A 14155-nucleotide genomic window follows, 5' to 3' on the forward strand; every position below is an offset into this window, starting at 1 on the left:
AGCCAAAATGATCTTATGAGAGAGAGCTAGGTAAGTATCTCTATACTTAAAAACAATACCAATTAAGTGGCTTTTCAAGTCACGTGCCTATATTAGGAAGATAGGGAGCAAAAAAGTAAGAAAGTTTATTTTTTATGAGATTTTATCTATATAAGGAACTCTGTTCATTTTGACCTGTTAATCTGCTGTATGGGTATAACAACTACTGCTGATTTGGTCTCAGCAGGCATGACTGTCAGTTTAATGAAGTTTAATGGGCCAATTCTCTTCATAGCATCATCAAAGAAGAAGAAAGCCCTTAGTTGAGCCCCCACCCCCCTTTCTATGTAGGCCTGTTATGAATGTATAGGTGGGGTCCTTGATGAATGTTACATGCAAGTATCTTATGAACAAAAAAACAACAGAAACACTTTTTAAGTGATTGTATTGGAATGCATTCCATACTGAAAACTAAGACACAGCAAACAAGAACTTTTCAGACAAGTCCATCATGAGAGCTTCACTCTTCATCATGTCCATCATGAGAGCTTCACTCTTCAGCGACTCCTTTCTGTGGTACAGCAAAAAAAAAAACATTGTCAGTAATATGTGGCTAAATTTGATTGTCAGGGGTCTGAAATTAACTTATATTAATCTACGAACCACTTTCACGTTTTACCAGCATTTCACTGATGGATAGGGCCAATTTTTAGCCCCAATGATAGTGAATGATTTCAAACCGGATTTTAACATTGTAATCAGCGTAGTATTGCTAAAGGCTGCAAATATAGCACAATGTATTATAGTAATATATACAGTACTGGTCATGACAATGATAGTAATGTATTTGTATTCAATACAGTGACTACTGTTGCTCTCACCTTGCCACCTGCATCACGGCTCTTGGTTCTCATCTTGTTGACCTGAGACTCAGCTATATCAGCTCTCTCCTCAGCCTCATCCAGCTCATGCTGAATTTTGCGGAACTTGCCCAGGTTGCTATTGGCCTGCTCTTCCTGAAATGTGTACACAAATGAAGTGTATTTTGTTTATTGTTTATTTACATGTTCAGCACTTAATAGATTAAATGACTTTGATAATAGATAAAGCAAGGAAAAGAAGAAAAAAACTAAGGAGAAGAGGATGTTCACTTACAGCCTCCTCTGATGTTCTCTTGTAGGACTTGACCTTCAGCTGCAGTTTGTCCACCAGATCCTGAAGACGGCTCAAATTCTTTTTGTCCTCCTCAGTCTACAGATGGAAGAGGTGGGTGAATTTTAGCATTTAGCATTATGTATTATAAAAAAGTCTTTTTAGGATGGTATAATTTAATATACCTGATAGGTGAGCTCCTTGATGCGGCGCTCATATTTACGGATTCCTTTGACAGAATCACTGGCCTTCCGTTGCTCTATTTCCACCTCACTTTCCAGCTCTCTCACCTAAATGTTGATAAATAAAGCGAATACTGAACACATGGTGATATGTCCACCTGTAACCATATCTAGTTCTGATTATTAGAAAAAAGCTCTTTAGAAAAAACACAGCATTTACCCTGGACTCCAGTTTCTGGATCTGCTTCTTGCCACCTTTCATGGCGATTTGTTCAGCTTCATCCAGACGGTGCTGCAGGTCCTTGATGGTTTGCTCCATGTTCTTCTTCATGCGCTCCAGGTGAGAACTGGTGTCCTGCTCCTTCTTCAGCTCCTCTGCCATCATAGCAGCATCAGTGATGGCCTTCTTGGCCTTTTCCTCAGCATTCCTGCACTCCTGCACAGCCTCCTCTACTTCATTCTGCAGCTGGGCTGTATCACCCTCCAGTTTCTTCTTCTGGTTCAGCAGGCTGGTGTTCTATGTGATAGAAATGTTCACGATGGTCTGTGTCACATTGTGACAATCTGTTTCATATGAATAAATACTGAAAATCACCATATTTAGGATTTTACCTGAGAGTGCAGCAGCTGCACCCTCTCACTGACGTCCAGCAGCTCCTGTTCAGCCAGTTTCCGGCCTCTCTCAGTCTGCTCCACTATGGACCTGAGCTCTTCCAATTCAGCCTGCATCAGATTGCTGCGTCTCTCCACAATAGCAGTGTTCTCTTTGAGATCATCATTACTACGTAGAGCATCATCCAGCTGCAGTTGGGCATCCTGCAATGTACACATGTTAGAAATGTAAACATGTATTTCTAGATTGCTAATATACAGCCTAACCTTGTTAACTCTTGTTTGAGTGTATACAGCTAGCTATCCAAAAAGATAGTTAATCTAGAGCAGAAATAAAAAGCAAAGTTGCACCTTTCAGATAAGATGGATGTTTGGGATATACTCTAATATATTTCTACAAAATTAGTAGAAACCAACTTAACAGGGCATCCAGCTAACCCATGTACATGTGCAGTACACAATCACAGGTTTAAACCTACATTGAAACATACATTTCATTATTAATAATAATAACGCTACAATATAAACAATAAGTTTACTATGGCATCAATAACTTCCCCGCAACACTTTTCTAAACAGGGCATAAACTAGCCAATGCTATGGGGCTTGCGTTGTGTTGTTTGGTGAGTTGGATAGAGCACGGGAGGTGTCAGTGCAAAATATTTTTGTATATTGAGAGTATGTGCACTCATTTTACTAACTTGTGGTCTCATTTTACTAGATTGTGTGGCCAATTTACAGTAATATATTGTGTGCTCATTTTGCTAGATAGTGCTCTTGTTTTACTAAATTGTGGTCTCATTTTAGTAGATTGTGCGCTCAATTTAGTAAAATGTGTGCACAATTGACTAAATTGAGAGCACAATTTAGTCAAATGAGCGCACTATTGAGTAAAACTTACAGGGGCTGTATTAGCTGTGTGTATTAGCTGTTACATCAGGTGTAGGAATGTAAGACCTATGCAGTTAAGTATAAGTATATATACTCTTTTGATCCCGTGAGGGAAATTTGGTCTCTGCATTTATCCCAATCCGTGAATTAGTGAAACACACTCAGCACACAGTGAACACACAGTGAGGTGAAACACACACACTAATCCCGGCGCAGTGAGCTGCCTGCAACAACAGCGGCGCTCGGGGACCAGTGAGGGGTTAGGTGCCATGCTCAAGGGCACTTCAGCCGTGCCTACTGGTCGGGGTTCGAACCGGCAACCCTCCGGTTACAAGTCCGAAGCGCTAACCAGTAGTCCACGGCTGCCCCCAAGTGATTGAGTTAAGTGATTTCTTGACAGTCAATGGGATTATGGAATTCTGTGCTACATTGTTTTACCTTCATATGTCCATGGAGACCCTTGAGCTGCTTCTGGGCCTCAGCTGCCTGCCTGTTGGCCTGGCTGAGCTGGATCTCCATCTCATTGAGGTCTCCCTCCATCTTCTTCTTCACCCTGAGAGCCTCATTCCTGCTGCGAGTCTCAGACTCCAGGGAGGTCTGCAGGGTATCCACCACTCTCTGCTGGTTCCTCTTGGCCTGCTCCATCTCCTCATCCTTCTCAGCAAGTTTACGCTCAATGTCAGCTTTGATCTGATTGAACTCCAGCTGAGCTCTGAGTATCTTACCCTCCTCATGTTCAAGGGTACCCTGTGGAGATATAGGAACATGATAATCTACTTAGTTCTGTAAACATAAGCTTCCTTGATGTCTTTGAATGAGGGAAACTAGTTTTCTGGTTTTTTTATCTTTATGAATGTACCTCAGCTTCCTCAAGAGCAGTCTGGATCTCTGCCTTCTCTTGCTCAAGTGTCTTCCTGACCTTCTCAAGCTCATGGATGCTCTTTCCAGTCTCACCAAGTTGCTCAGTGAGATCAGAAATTTCCTCTGCAAAGCAGACAGACATTAGTTAGTTGTGTGATGTAACTTTAACAATCATATAAGATTTGTCTTAAGGGAGGATCAAACAGACCTTGGAGATTTTTGTTCTCCCTCTTCATGGTTTCAAGGTGATCTAAAGATTCCTCATAAGAGTTCTTGAGTTTGAAGAGCTCAGTGCCAAGAGATCTGGACTCTTTCTGAGAACTCTCCAGCTCAGTCTGGGACTCCTCAAACTTTTGCTTCCACTCAGACAAGACCTGTTAAGGTGAAAATCTTTAAATGCAAGTCTGAGAATCGTGTTAAGGCATATTGGCAATGATGTTTTGATCATTTGTTTTCTTACCTTATCAAAGTTTCTTTGTCTCTTGTCTAGAGCAGCAGCAGCAGCATTGGATCTCTCCACATCTACCATGAGATCTTCAATCTCATTCTGCAGTCTGTGCTTAGTTTTCTCCAGGGAGGAGCATTTGGCATTGACAGCCTCCACAGCTTCCTCTGCATCTTGCAGACGCTGAGCCAGCTTTTTCCTGAGGAAAAATAATTGAAAGTGAGTGATGAATGTACATGCCATGTCTAACTATTGATTTTAAACAATTCATACAGTCAATTCAGGGAGCCTTACTTGGCATCTTCCAGCTCTTCAGTCCTCTGGATGGCATCAGTCTCGTACTTGGTTCTCCACTGAGCCACCTCAGAGTTGGCCTTGGAGAGACTGCGCTGCAGCTCAGCCTTGGCCTCCTGCTCCTCCTCATACTGCTCCCTCAGGAGGTCAGCATCATGACGAGAAGACTGCACTGCATGGGCTAGGGCATTCTTGGCCTGAGGATAGGATCAGATACAAGTCCATCAGATATTTCATAGCTTTAAAGTAACTCTCATCTGAAAGACTTTTTCTGCAAGTCAGTTATAAATACCTTCACTTCCTCCTCAAGTTGCCTCTTGAGATCCTCAACCTGCTGCGTGTAGGACTGTTTGCCTCTTGTCAGTTGAGAAACAAGTGAGTCTTTCTCTTCAAGCTGTCTTGTAAGCTCACCTTGATAACAGAATATACATTTTTCAATGATAATGTTTATTTCCTTCTTTTTTCTTCATACATGTATCAAATCACTCAGTTGTTTTACCATTTTGACTTACCATTTTCAGTTTGAAGCTTGGCTTTCTGCATAGAGAAGTCATTGATGGAGCGCTGGCCCTCCTCAGCCTTTGTTCTGTATTCAGTCATCTGGTCCTCCAGTGTTCTGCACATCTTCTCCAAGTTTGTCTGACAAAATAATACAGAATGTTGTTCTCGTGTACTATTTCTTGAAAACTGTCAGAATCAGTCAGACCCATTATACATGTTCTTTCTTTAGCCATTTTGTACAAACCTTGGCCTTGGAGACCTGCTCCATGTTGGAGACAACATCGTCCAACTCCAGACGGAGCTCACTCTTCTCCTTCTCAAGCTTTTGTTTCACTCTCTGAAGGTTGTCAATCTGCTCCCCGAGGTCAGCTACAGTGTCTGCTTGCTTCTTCCTCAGTGTGGAGGAAGTGGCTTCATGTTGCAGAGTGGACTCTTCGAGGTCTCTGCGCAGCTTCTGGAACTCAGCCTCCCTCTTCTTGTTCATCTCTATCTGGGCAGCAGTGGCACCTCCAGCCTCCTCCAGCCTCTCACTGATCTCCTCCAGCTCTCTGGCCAGGTCTGCCCTCTGCTTCTCTACTTTGGCTCGGGCAGCTCTCTCAGCCTCCAGCTCTTCCTCCAGCTCCTCAATGCGAGCCTAAGGAAAGTAAAGAAGTAGGAAGTATATTTTATTTTTACATTTTTAAAAACTTTTCCTCATGAGAAACATACATGTATTTTGTTACAATATTTCTTTACTATCAATTTAAATTCTTTGTTTTACCTGCAACTCCTTTAGTTTCTTCTGGAGCTGGGCACTCATAGCTTGTTCATCTTCAATCTTGCTATTAAGTTGACTGATCTCAAAGTCTTTCCTGTGTTAAAACAGGCCATTGAAAAATGGAATGAATATATATTTTCTCTGTATACTTATTATTTATTATAGATGATTTGTACATACTTCTTTATCCGCTCTTCAAGCTGCTGTTTGTCATTCTCCAAGTCCATAAGACTTTCCTGGGTCAACTTTAAGTCACCCTCAAGCTTTCTTTTTGCTCTCTCAAGATCCATCCTCAGTTTCTTTTCCTGTTCCAGGGACCCTTCAAGCTATTTAGGATAAAAAAAAAAAAAGGAATTTTGTAAGTGTCTTCATTCATTTAATGCAGTGAGACATAGGTTTCTGTTTATATTTCCTACATCATCAACTTGCTGTTCCAACTTGGTTTTGGCCTTAGTCAGAGTGTTGACTTTGTCCTCCTCACTCTGAAGGTCATCTAGCGTTTGCTGGTGAGCCTCCTGCAGTGCTTTCTTTTCCTTGGTCAGCTTGGCAATGATTTCATCAAGAGCTGCCATCTCCTCAGTCAGATTTTTAACCTAAAAGTAAAGTAGACCATTGTCAAACGATTACTTGATTACTCGATTACTTGACTTCATTACTTGAACATTTTCCTTGGTGATTAGAAAGATTTTCCGTCCTGCTGACCTTATTCTCAGTGGCATGCTTCTCTTTCTCTACTTTAGCCAGTGTGAGCTCCAGATCATCAATGTCCTTCTTGAGTTCAGAGCATTCATCCTCCAACTTCCTCTTCTTTGCCGTCAGCTCTGAATTCATCTCCTCTTCATCTTCTAGTCTCTCAGCCAGCTCCTTGGATTTGGCCTCAAGCTGAATCTTACTCTTGATCAGACCTTCACATCGCTCCTCAGCATCACAAAGACTGTCTTGTTCCTAAGATGAAGAAAAGATTATAGATTGAAGCTACAAATAAAAGATACAAATAGATACGACTACTATATCTGACAGATTTGCATGTGGTTTTGAATATTAGTTAAATTTAAATAGGTAGATCTTTCACTGACTAATAAATAGTTGTTAAATTGTTGAGTATACTCACAGTCTGGACTTGAAGATGCAGGTCGTTCTTCTCTTGGAGAATAGAAACCATTTTCTCCTCCAGCTCTTTTCTACGAGCCTCAGATTTTGCATAGGCCTCCTTCAGCTTCAGGAATTCTTCCTTCATGTTTGCCATCTCTTTTTCAGACTCAGCAGATTTCAAAAGGGGCTTGATCTTGAAGTACATCTTCATCCAGGGCCAATTCTTGACACCCATGAATGCACGGACGTTCCACTGGATCACCAGCAGTGCATCCCTGTAATATAATTTGTGCTTAAATTGTTCTTTCTCTGATGATTCCTTCTTAAGAGTAGACAGTATTTCTATCTTTTAAAATAGTAATTACTATCAATGTTCAACAAATTTGAAAAGAGGTTTTATTTCCATGATGTGTTCTGGTTATTAAATTGATAGCGTAATGTAGAATAACATAATATAAATATAAAATGAATGTATAACAGGAAGTTCTTTTCAATCAAAAATACATTTAAAATACATGGTTATTAATGCAATTTTGCCAAAGTATGGTATTGGAGAACTCTAATGTGTACAAATATATGAGTGGCTACTAACACTGATATTCTATATCATTTGTTATTTTTTTACAGGTTATTCTTACCTGCGTTCTACAATTTTCTGGAACTCAATCCTGGCAATCATTCTACGGGCTCTAGACTGTAGACCAGTGATGATAAGAGCGAGACGGTCGTCTCTCATCTCCTCAAGGACACCCAGGAGACCAGCTTTGAAGAACACCTGATAAGAGTCAAAACAGGTAACAGTCTATTTTACTATACAAGTATAGCTGAAATCCTCATCTACCAAAACATATGACATACAAAAAGATACCTCAGAAAGTGTCAGATTGTCACACAGTGTTTGCTTTATCATGGAAGGATTATGGGAACATTATACTATAAAGCACCTTAGTGTGTCCAAATCTGTACTGCTCATGGTCAATATCCAGGGATCCCAGCAGTTTTTCTGCTCCTTTCTTGTTGTCAATGAACTGTCCTTCAGGGATAGTTGCAGGATTCAGGATACGGTATCTAAAGAGGTTAAAATAATCCTGGTATAGACATATTCTTTCAATATTGCTGTAAGAAATGTATAATAATTAGGACAAAAAATAACAGATTGTACCTCTGTTTGAAGTCTGCGTACTGGATCCTGTTGGGGAAGCCCTTTCTGCAGATCCTGATGCCTTCCAGTACACCGTTACAGCGCAGCTGGTGCATGACCAGAGGATTCTCCATGGCCCCAGGAGTCTTGGTCTCGTTGGGGATGATGCAGCGCACAAAGTGGGGGTGAGTTGACCTCAAGTTGGTCATCAGCTTGTTCAGATTCTCCTGTGTCCAGACATTTACATGGAAAACAAAAAATCAGTAGGACTGCACAGAATCCCAGTTGGCTCATTGATTTATATATACTTAAAAGAAAGATACAGTATGTGGTAGTAATAATTGTCTTCACTTTAGTATGTTCATTTAACCTGTCACACTTACCCTGTGAAGGGCAGATACAGTCTGGAAAGAAGAACCCTTCTTCTTCTTGCCACCACCAGACTCAGCGGCTATTAAAATATCACATGTCCATCAGCTCTTCTCATAAACATGATGATAATTCATTCATGTCACAGGATTAGTTTGTAAGATATTTACAGAATACCTGATTCAGCACCGGCATAGTTGGCAAAGAGAGCAACCAACATCTTAAGATTTGACTTCTGAAAGAGTCCGACCACAGTCTCATTGAGAGGGTCTTTGTTCTTCACCAGCCAGTTGCCAATGTTATAATCAACAGTGCCAGCATAGTGGACGAGAGAGAAATGGGCCTCTGGTCTCCCCTTGATAATCCTTGGCTTCTGGAAGCAGGCATTTTTGCCCAAGTGGTTGTCATAAAGCTTTGATTTAAATGTAGTATCACTGGCCTTGGGGAACATGCACTCCTCTTCAAGGATGGACATGATACCCATGGGCTAGGGAGGAAAGAACATGGAGGCATGATGATTCAAAACATTTTACAACCACACAAATAATAAAAGAGTGCTTCTCCATGTACAGTAGTGATCTTTGTCTTCAAAGAAAATTGTGAGTAAATAAAGTGTCACTCACTTTCTCAATGAGCTCAATGCAAGCAGCCAAGTCCATGCCGAAGTCAATGAACGTCCACTCAATGCCCTCCTTCTTGTACTCCTCTTGCTCCAGCACAAACATGTGGTGGTTGAAGAACTGCTGCAGCTTCTCATTAGTGAAGTTGATGCAGAGTTGCTCAAAGGTGTTGAACTGAAAGACAATGGGGATTTTGTTAGTATTACCGGTATATATTTTGCTTAAAGAAGCACTATGCCGGTCTGGTTATTACTTCACTGTTTCTGGGTTTTCGCCGGATTTGGGCTCGCATTTTTCACTACACAGCTCCCCCTGCAGCTTCGGTAGCAAGTGATTGCTACGCTAAACCCCCACTAGCTAGCGAGCTAGCCATCAACAAACCAAGCTAAACACATACAGGGCTCATAATAAAACGGCCGAGCAAACACATTGTTCAAGAGACTATCAAACCACATTACAAAGACGAAGTTCACCCAAGGGTAGGCTACATACAATTTCAACAGCAACAAAGCCAAGTCGGCGTCCGTTTTGCAGTCTTCAGAGTCTCACTTGACACCATTCCTCAAAAGCACTATGTTCACTCATGTCTAGTCTCTTTTTTTGTCATACTCCCTTTCCTACTTCTTCTGTTCCTCCGACAGTTGCTTCTTGGGTCTCTTATTTATCGATTGATCCATGATGAATGCAACAATTGCCTTGCAGCTTGCTGTTTATATTTAGCCGGTCCCATGTTTGGGGGTGTGTCTGCCGTAAATTATTTTCAAAACATTTTTCGAGGTGCGATTGGATACTTCCGCTGAGTCACATCCGGATTTACCCGGACCGGGTCCAGAAAGTTGCATATTCGTTTTTTCCGCGGAGAAGCGATAGGGGGAGACGAAGCACCCACCAAATGACCCAGAAAGTGTTGTAGATCCATCAGAACGACTCTCTTGCTAAAATTGTTGCATAGTGCTTCTTTAAAATAATAGTGTTTGTCTTAGCTTCAAGACTCACATCAAAGATCTCAAATCCAGCAATATCCAGCACACCAATGTAGTGCTGGCGAGGCTGTTTGGTGTCCAAGGTCAGGTTGATTTTGACAACCATCCAGTTGAACATCTTCTCATACACTGACTTGGACAGGGCTCCAATAGAGTAGTACACCTAAAGATGAAGGGGGAAATGAATAACATGGAAAATGCCAATGGATGAGGTGTAGCAGCTGTAATAATGATAGTATGGAATTAATCACTTACTGGTAACTTGTTATACAGGCATGGGTTTATAACAGCCCTGTTATTTAATAGCTATACATTATAACACATTAGTGACTCAATGTAGTTTACTACTATAAATATTTATAATACTTATAATACTATAATATCACAAGAGCTCCGATTCTGAATTCTGATATTACCTGATTTTCATTCTGTCCTTTGGTGACCCACTCGTTTCCTACTTTGACCCTTGGGTGACACAGACCCTTGATGAGGTCAGCAGAGTTCAGACCCATGAGGTAAGCGACTTTGTCGGCATCTGGAGTGAAAACCTCACAATTACACCTCTCTACCCATATTTAACTATAACATGTGGGCATTACATCCAACATGAAAAATGAATACACACCTTCAGTGCCATCAGCTTCTGCCTGCTCCTCTCTCTGCTTCTGCTTGAACTTCATGTTGCCGTAGTGCATAATGGCACCAACCATTTTGTAAATACCGTTCTTCTCCTCTTGAGTAAAGCCCAGCACATCAAAGGCATCCTGTAACAAATCAGATATTTTATTCACCCCTCAACGTACCTCTGTATAAGTATATGAGAAAGTGAAAGCAGGCCTACAGTACTCACATCAGTAGCCACCAGCTCATCAGCATCAACAATAGAGGCTACTTGTGTCTGTCCTTGGGAGATGAAAGCGTAGTCATAGGGGTTGGAGGTGATCAGCAACATCTCTGAAGGAAGGAAGACCATAGGTCAAGTAATGATACTGTAACTGAGCTAAGGAAACAAATAGACACTTATTTCACATTCATGTCCACAAATGACTTGAGATACAGTATACATGCATTTCTCACCCAACAGCTCCGGTTTCTGTTGGGACAGGATCTGGTAGAAGATGTGGTAGTCTCTCTCAGCCTTGAGCTGAAAAGTGACACGGGACTTCTCCAGCAGATCTGGGGAATTGAAGAGTAATTATAACTTTAAAGCCATACCTTTGGTCTCCACAGGTGAAGAAGATCAAAAAGGGCTTATTTACTTACAGGTCTCAATATCTGCTGATGACAGCTTGCCGCTCACACCGAAGTGGATACGGATGAATTTACCCTAGCATGAGTAACACATAAAAATGAAACATGGCAGTGATAGAAGCGTGGAATTTGAGTTGATAACGAGTTGAAAACCAATAGAGGGCTTACGAATCGGGAGGAGTTGTCATTTCTGATGGTCTTGGCGTTACCAAAAGCCTCCAGAGCAGGGTTACACTGGATGATTTGATCTTCCAGGGTGCCCTGAGAAAATATAACAATATATCAACTGACCTTTCTAATGGTAGGTCTTAGAGACTGGCCTTGCCCCACCCACCTAGTATCTCCGCTCATTTTCATTTTACTGAGATACTAGTTTGGCTCATTTCAATGTGTTTATATTTTCTTCAGCCACTATGATGGCTGGAAAAGTTACAGTTTGAAGAATATGTAAATGTAGCAAAGTTAAATACATTATTTCCTCACTACCAATGTGGTTTATTAGCAGTTTGTAGAGGTTAGGTAAAGTAGGAAATAACGTGACGAATTACTGATCAATGTGATTTCAAACTTAAAATCAACGTCCATTACAATGCTGAGGTAGGAAACATTTCACAATTGTGAGTGTCCAGACCCTCTTAACAGAGTGAGTGAATCTTGTGAAATGAGGTTACTTTGAGATGCCTTGGAAAGTGGAAATTATGTCCAGTACACATTGGGGTGATTTACCTTTTTCTCCTGAGAGGGGTCCTTTTTTCCAGAGGCTGCAATGCTAGCAAAGTACTGGATGACTCTTTTGGTGTTCACAGTCTTTCCGGCACCAGATTCTCCACTGTTGGTGGAAACGAAAGTATGTAAAGGTTCACTCCCTCATCGACAAGTTAACAAGAAATTTAGAATCAAAGACTGAATTATACTCACGTGATAAGGACAGACTGGTTTTCTCTGTCTGTGTAATGTACAAGTATGAAATGTCAATATAAAACCAAGATCATATGTTATATTCATGATTCATGCTATTAATTTTAATATTTTAATAATAAATTGTTGATGATCAATTTTCAATATACTGCATACCCATTTAGTGCTAAGGCAGTTACTTTAACAGAAGATCTTTACCTGACAGCATGTACTGGTAAGCATTATCAGAGATGGAGAAGATGTGGGGAGGAGCTTCTGTTCTTTTCTTGCCTCTGTAAGCAGCGACAACTTGCTTGTCGTACACTGGCAAAAACTTGTAGGGATTGACGGTGACACAGAACAACCCAGAGTAGGTCTGTACAAATAAACATACTATTGATCATGAACAAATGAGGCAACAGTGTAAGTCTATAGAAAGAATATATTGTAAGTTTGGACCTTTCTTTTTGATACTGTGGGACAGAGCCTGATGTTTGTACTCACATAGATCATCCAAGCTGCGTAACGCTCTTTGAGGTTAAACAGCACAGCAGGCTCATGCAGGAAGGTGAACATCGCCATGTCCTCAATTTTGTCATACTTTGGCGGGTTCTGTTGGTGGCAATCTATATCTTTCACAGTGACAGTCTGTGTGATAGAAACAAAATCAGTCTCTTTGGAGTATTCTGTCTTTCATTTTTATGTTACATATTTGTTATAAATCTAAGCAGCTCAACACAAATTTGGCAAATTGCATTTATATAGTAGGCTGTCAGTAAGTGAGCTTTCAAATTAAAAAGAATAGCTAAATTGAAAAATATATAAGAATGCAAGTGATTCAGTAAGGTCAGTAGGTAAAAACTCTGAAATAGGTTTAAAGTGTATTTGCTATTTATCACCTTATCAAACTCAGTAAGAACAGTAACTTTGTCACCGTCTCTGCTTTGGACCACTCCTTTCACAAATTCAACCTCAGGGTCCACCACGAAGCAGGCCCTTTTAATGTCAAAGGGGCGAGTCTGGGCCTCCAGACGCTCCATATCCGACTTCCTCAGAAAAGAAGCCGCCGCCCCAAACTCTGCCATCAATGCATCACCCATGGTGAAGACTGTAATGTAAATGATATGAACTAATTAATTCCTAAAGCATGAGCCCTTATGGATATGGATGAAGAACATGATTATACAAACTCAAGTAATTTTTTTTTTTAAAAACGAGCAAAGACTTAAGGTTGCCACTCATTGACAATGATCGAAATGTTAACAGCCACATGAAAGCAATAGCTAAATCAGCTTTTTGCCACTTCAAAAACATTGCTAAACTGAGTGTTCTGATGTTAAAACATGATTTAGAAAAACTCATTCATGTATTTGTGTCCAGCAGGGGTTATTACTGCAATGGGCTTTTCACAGGTCTTTTTTTTAAAAAAACATCAAACTGTTTCAGGTGATAACAGCTAGCTACTGTAAGGTTCTCACAAAAAAAAAAACTGACTACACTATTCCAATACCTACAGTCTTTCCCTGCACTGGCTTCCAGTAAGTCACAGAATTGCTTGTTTATAAACATCTAAATAGAACTGGACAAAAAAATCTCACCTTGTCTGGGTCAAGCCTCAGTCGGTCTGTTACGCAGATATGATGTCACTAGCTGTAAGTGAACAAACAAGAACCAATCATTCACACATTGTTAGAGCGGCAGTGCTGCAAGTACAATTTGAGTCCTTGCACAGAATGCTAACTGAACAGATCCATGTGTCTGTCTCTGACTGTAGTCAGACATGCCTCTGTATCCACTATCCAAATGTCTGTCTATCCATTTAGCTATAATTCTTGTTATCCTCCTCCATTTAACTCTATCTATCTATCCATCTGTTCGTCTGCTCCTCTCAGTAGCAGTAGATTGATTACTTACCTCAAGGTTGGTCTTTGCTGTAATTGCTGTCAAGGCCACGGTTGATTCACCCTTTTTGTAGGGGATGGTCCATCCCAATATGGACAGAGCATCAACTGACTCCCACCACACCAGAGTTTTGTTAAAGGAAAACTGGCCAAAAGGGTGGAGGCATGTGGCAACAATAGGCTTCTCTAGACAGGAGGGAGCTGGCACATGCAGGCACAGTGGGTGA

At 40.9% G+C, this 14155-nt stretch overlaps 1 protein-coding gene across 1 annotated transcript; it reads right to left on the bottom strand.

Moving 5' to 3' along the window:
* Positions 1 to 407: 407 nt before the first annotated feature.
* On the bottom strand, positions 408 to 13959 carry LOC143130973 (myosin-7-like). Its single transcript, XM_076290305.1, has 39 exons — positions 13942 to 13959; positions 13626 to 13677; positions 12927 to 13135; positions 12532 to 12675; positions 12247 to 12403; positions 12049 to 12076; positions 11857 to 11959; positions 11299 to 11391; positions 11143 to 11206; positions 10957 to 11055; positions 10730 to 10833; positions 10505 to 10643; positions 10296 to 10414; positions 9893 to 10042; positions 8900 to 9070; positions 8454 to 8763; positions 8291 to 8358; positions 7929 to 8134; positions 7711 to 7834; positions 7405 to 7541; positions 6786 to 7041; positions 6377 to 6619; positions 6091 to 6267; positions 5855 to 6000; positions 5678 to 5768; positions 5162 to 5551; positions 4929 to 5055; positions 4709 to 4827; positions 4417 to 4613; positions 4138 to 4321; positions 3886 to 4051; positions 3676 to 3800; positions 3255 to 3563; positions 1926 to 2129; positions 1534 to 1830; positions 1317 to 1421; positions 1135 to 1230; positions 861 to 995; positions 408 to 550 (listed from the first exon to the last, which is right to left on the bottom strand). The coding sequence occupies exons 3-39, from the start codon at positions 13125 to 13127 to the stop codon at positions 530 to 532; spliced, it is 5805 nt and encodes a 1934-aa protein (XP_076146420.1). The 5' UTR covers positions 13128 to 13135; positions 13626 to 13677; positions 13942 to 13959; the 3' UTR covers positions 408 to 529.
* Between the last annotated feature and the right edge of the window lie 196 nt (positions 13960 to 14155).

This window comes from Alosa pseudoharengus, unplaced genomic scaffold (assembly GCF_046254945.1).
Source record: "Alosa pseudoharengus isolate Yale_2024_CS ecotype anadromous, Long Island Sound unplaced genomic scaffold, YU_APseudo_1.1 YU_APseudo_1.1_scf_18, whole genome shotgun sequence".
NCBI classification, from domain to species: domain Eukaryota; kingdom Metazoa; phylum Chordata; class Actinopteri; order Clupeiformes; family Clupeidae; genus Alosa; species Alosa pseudoharengus.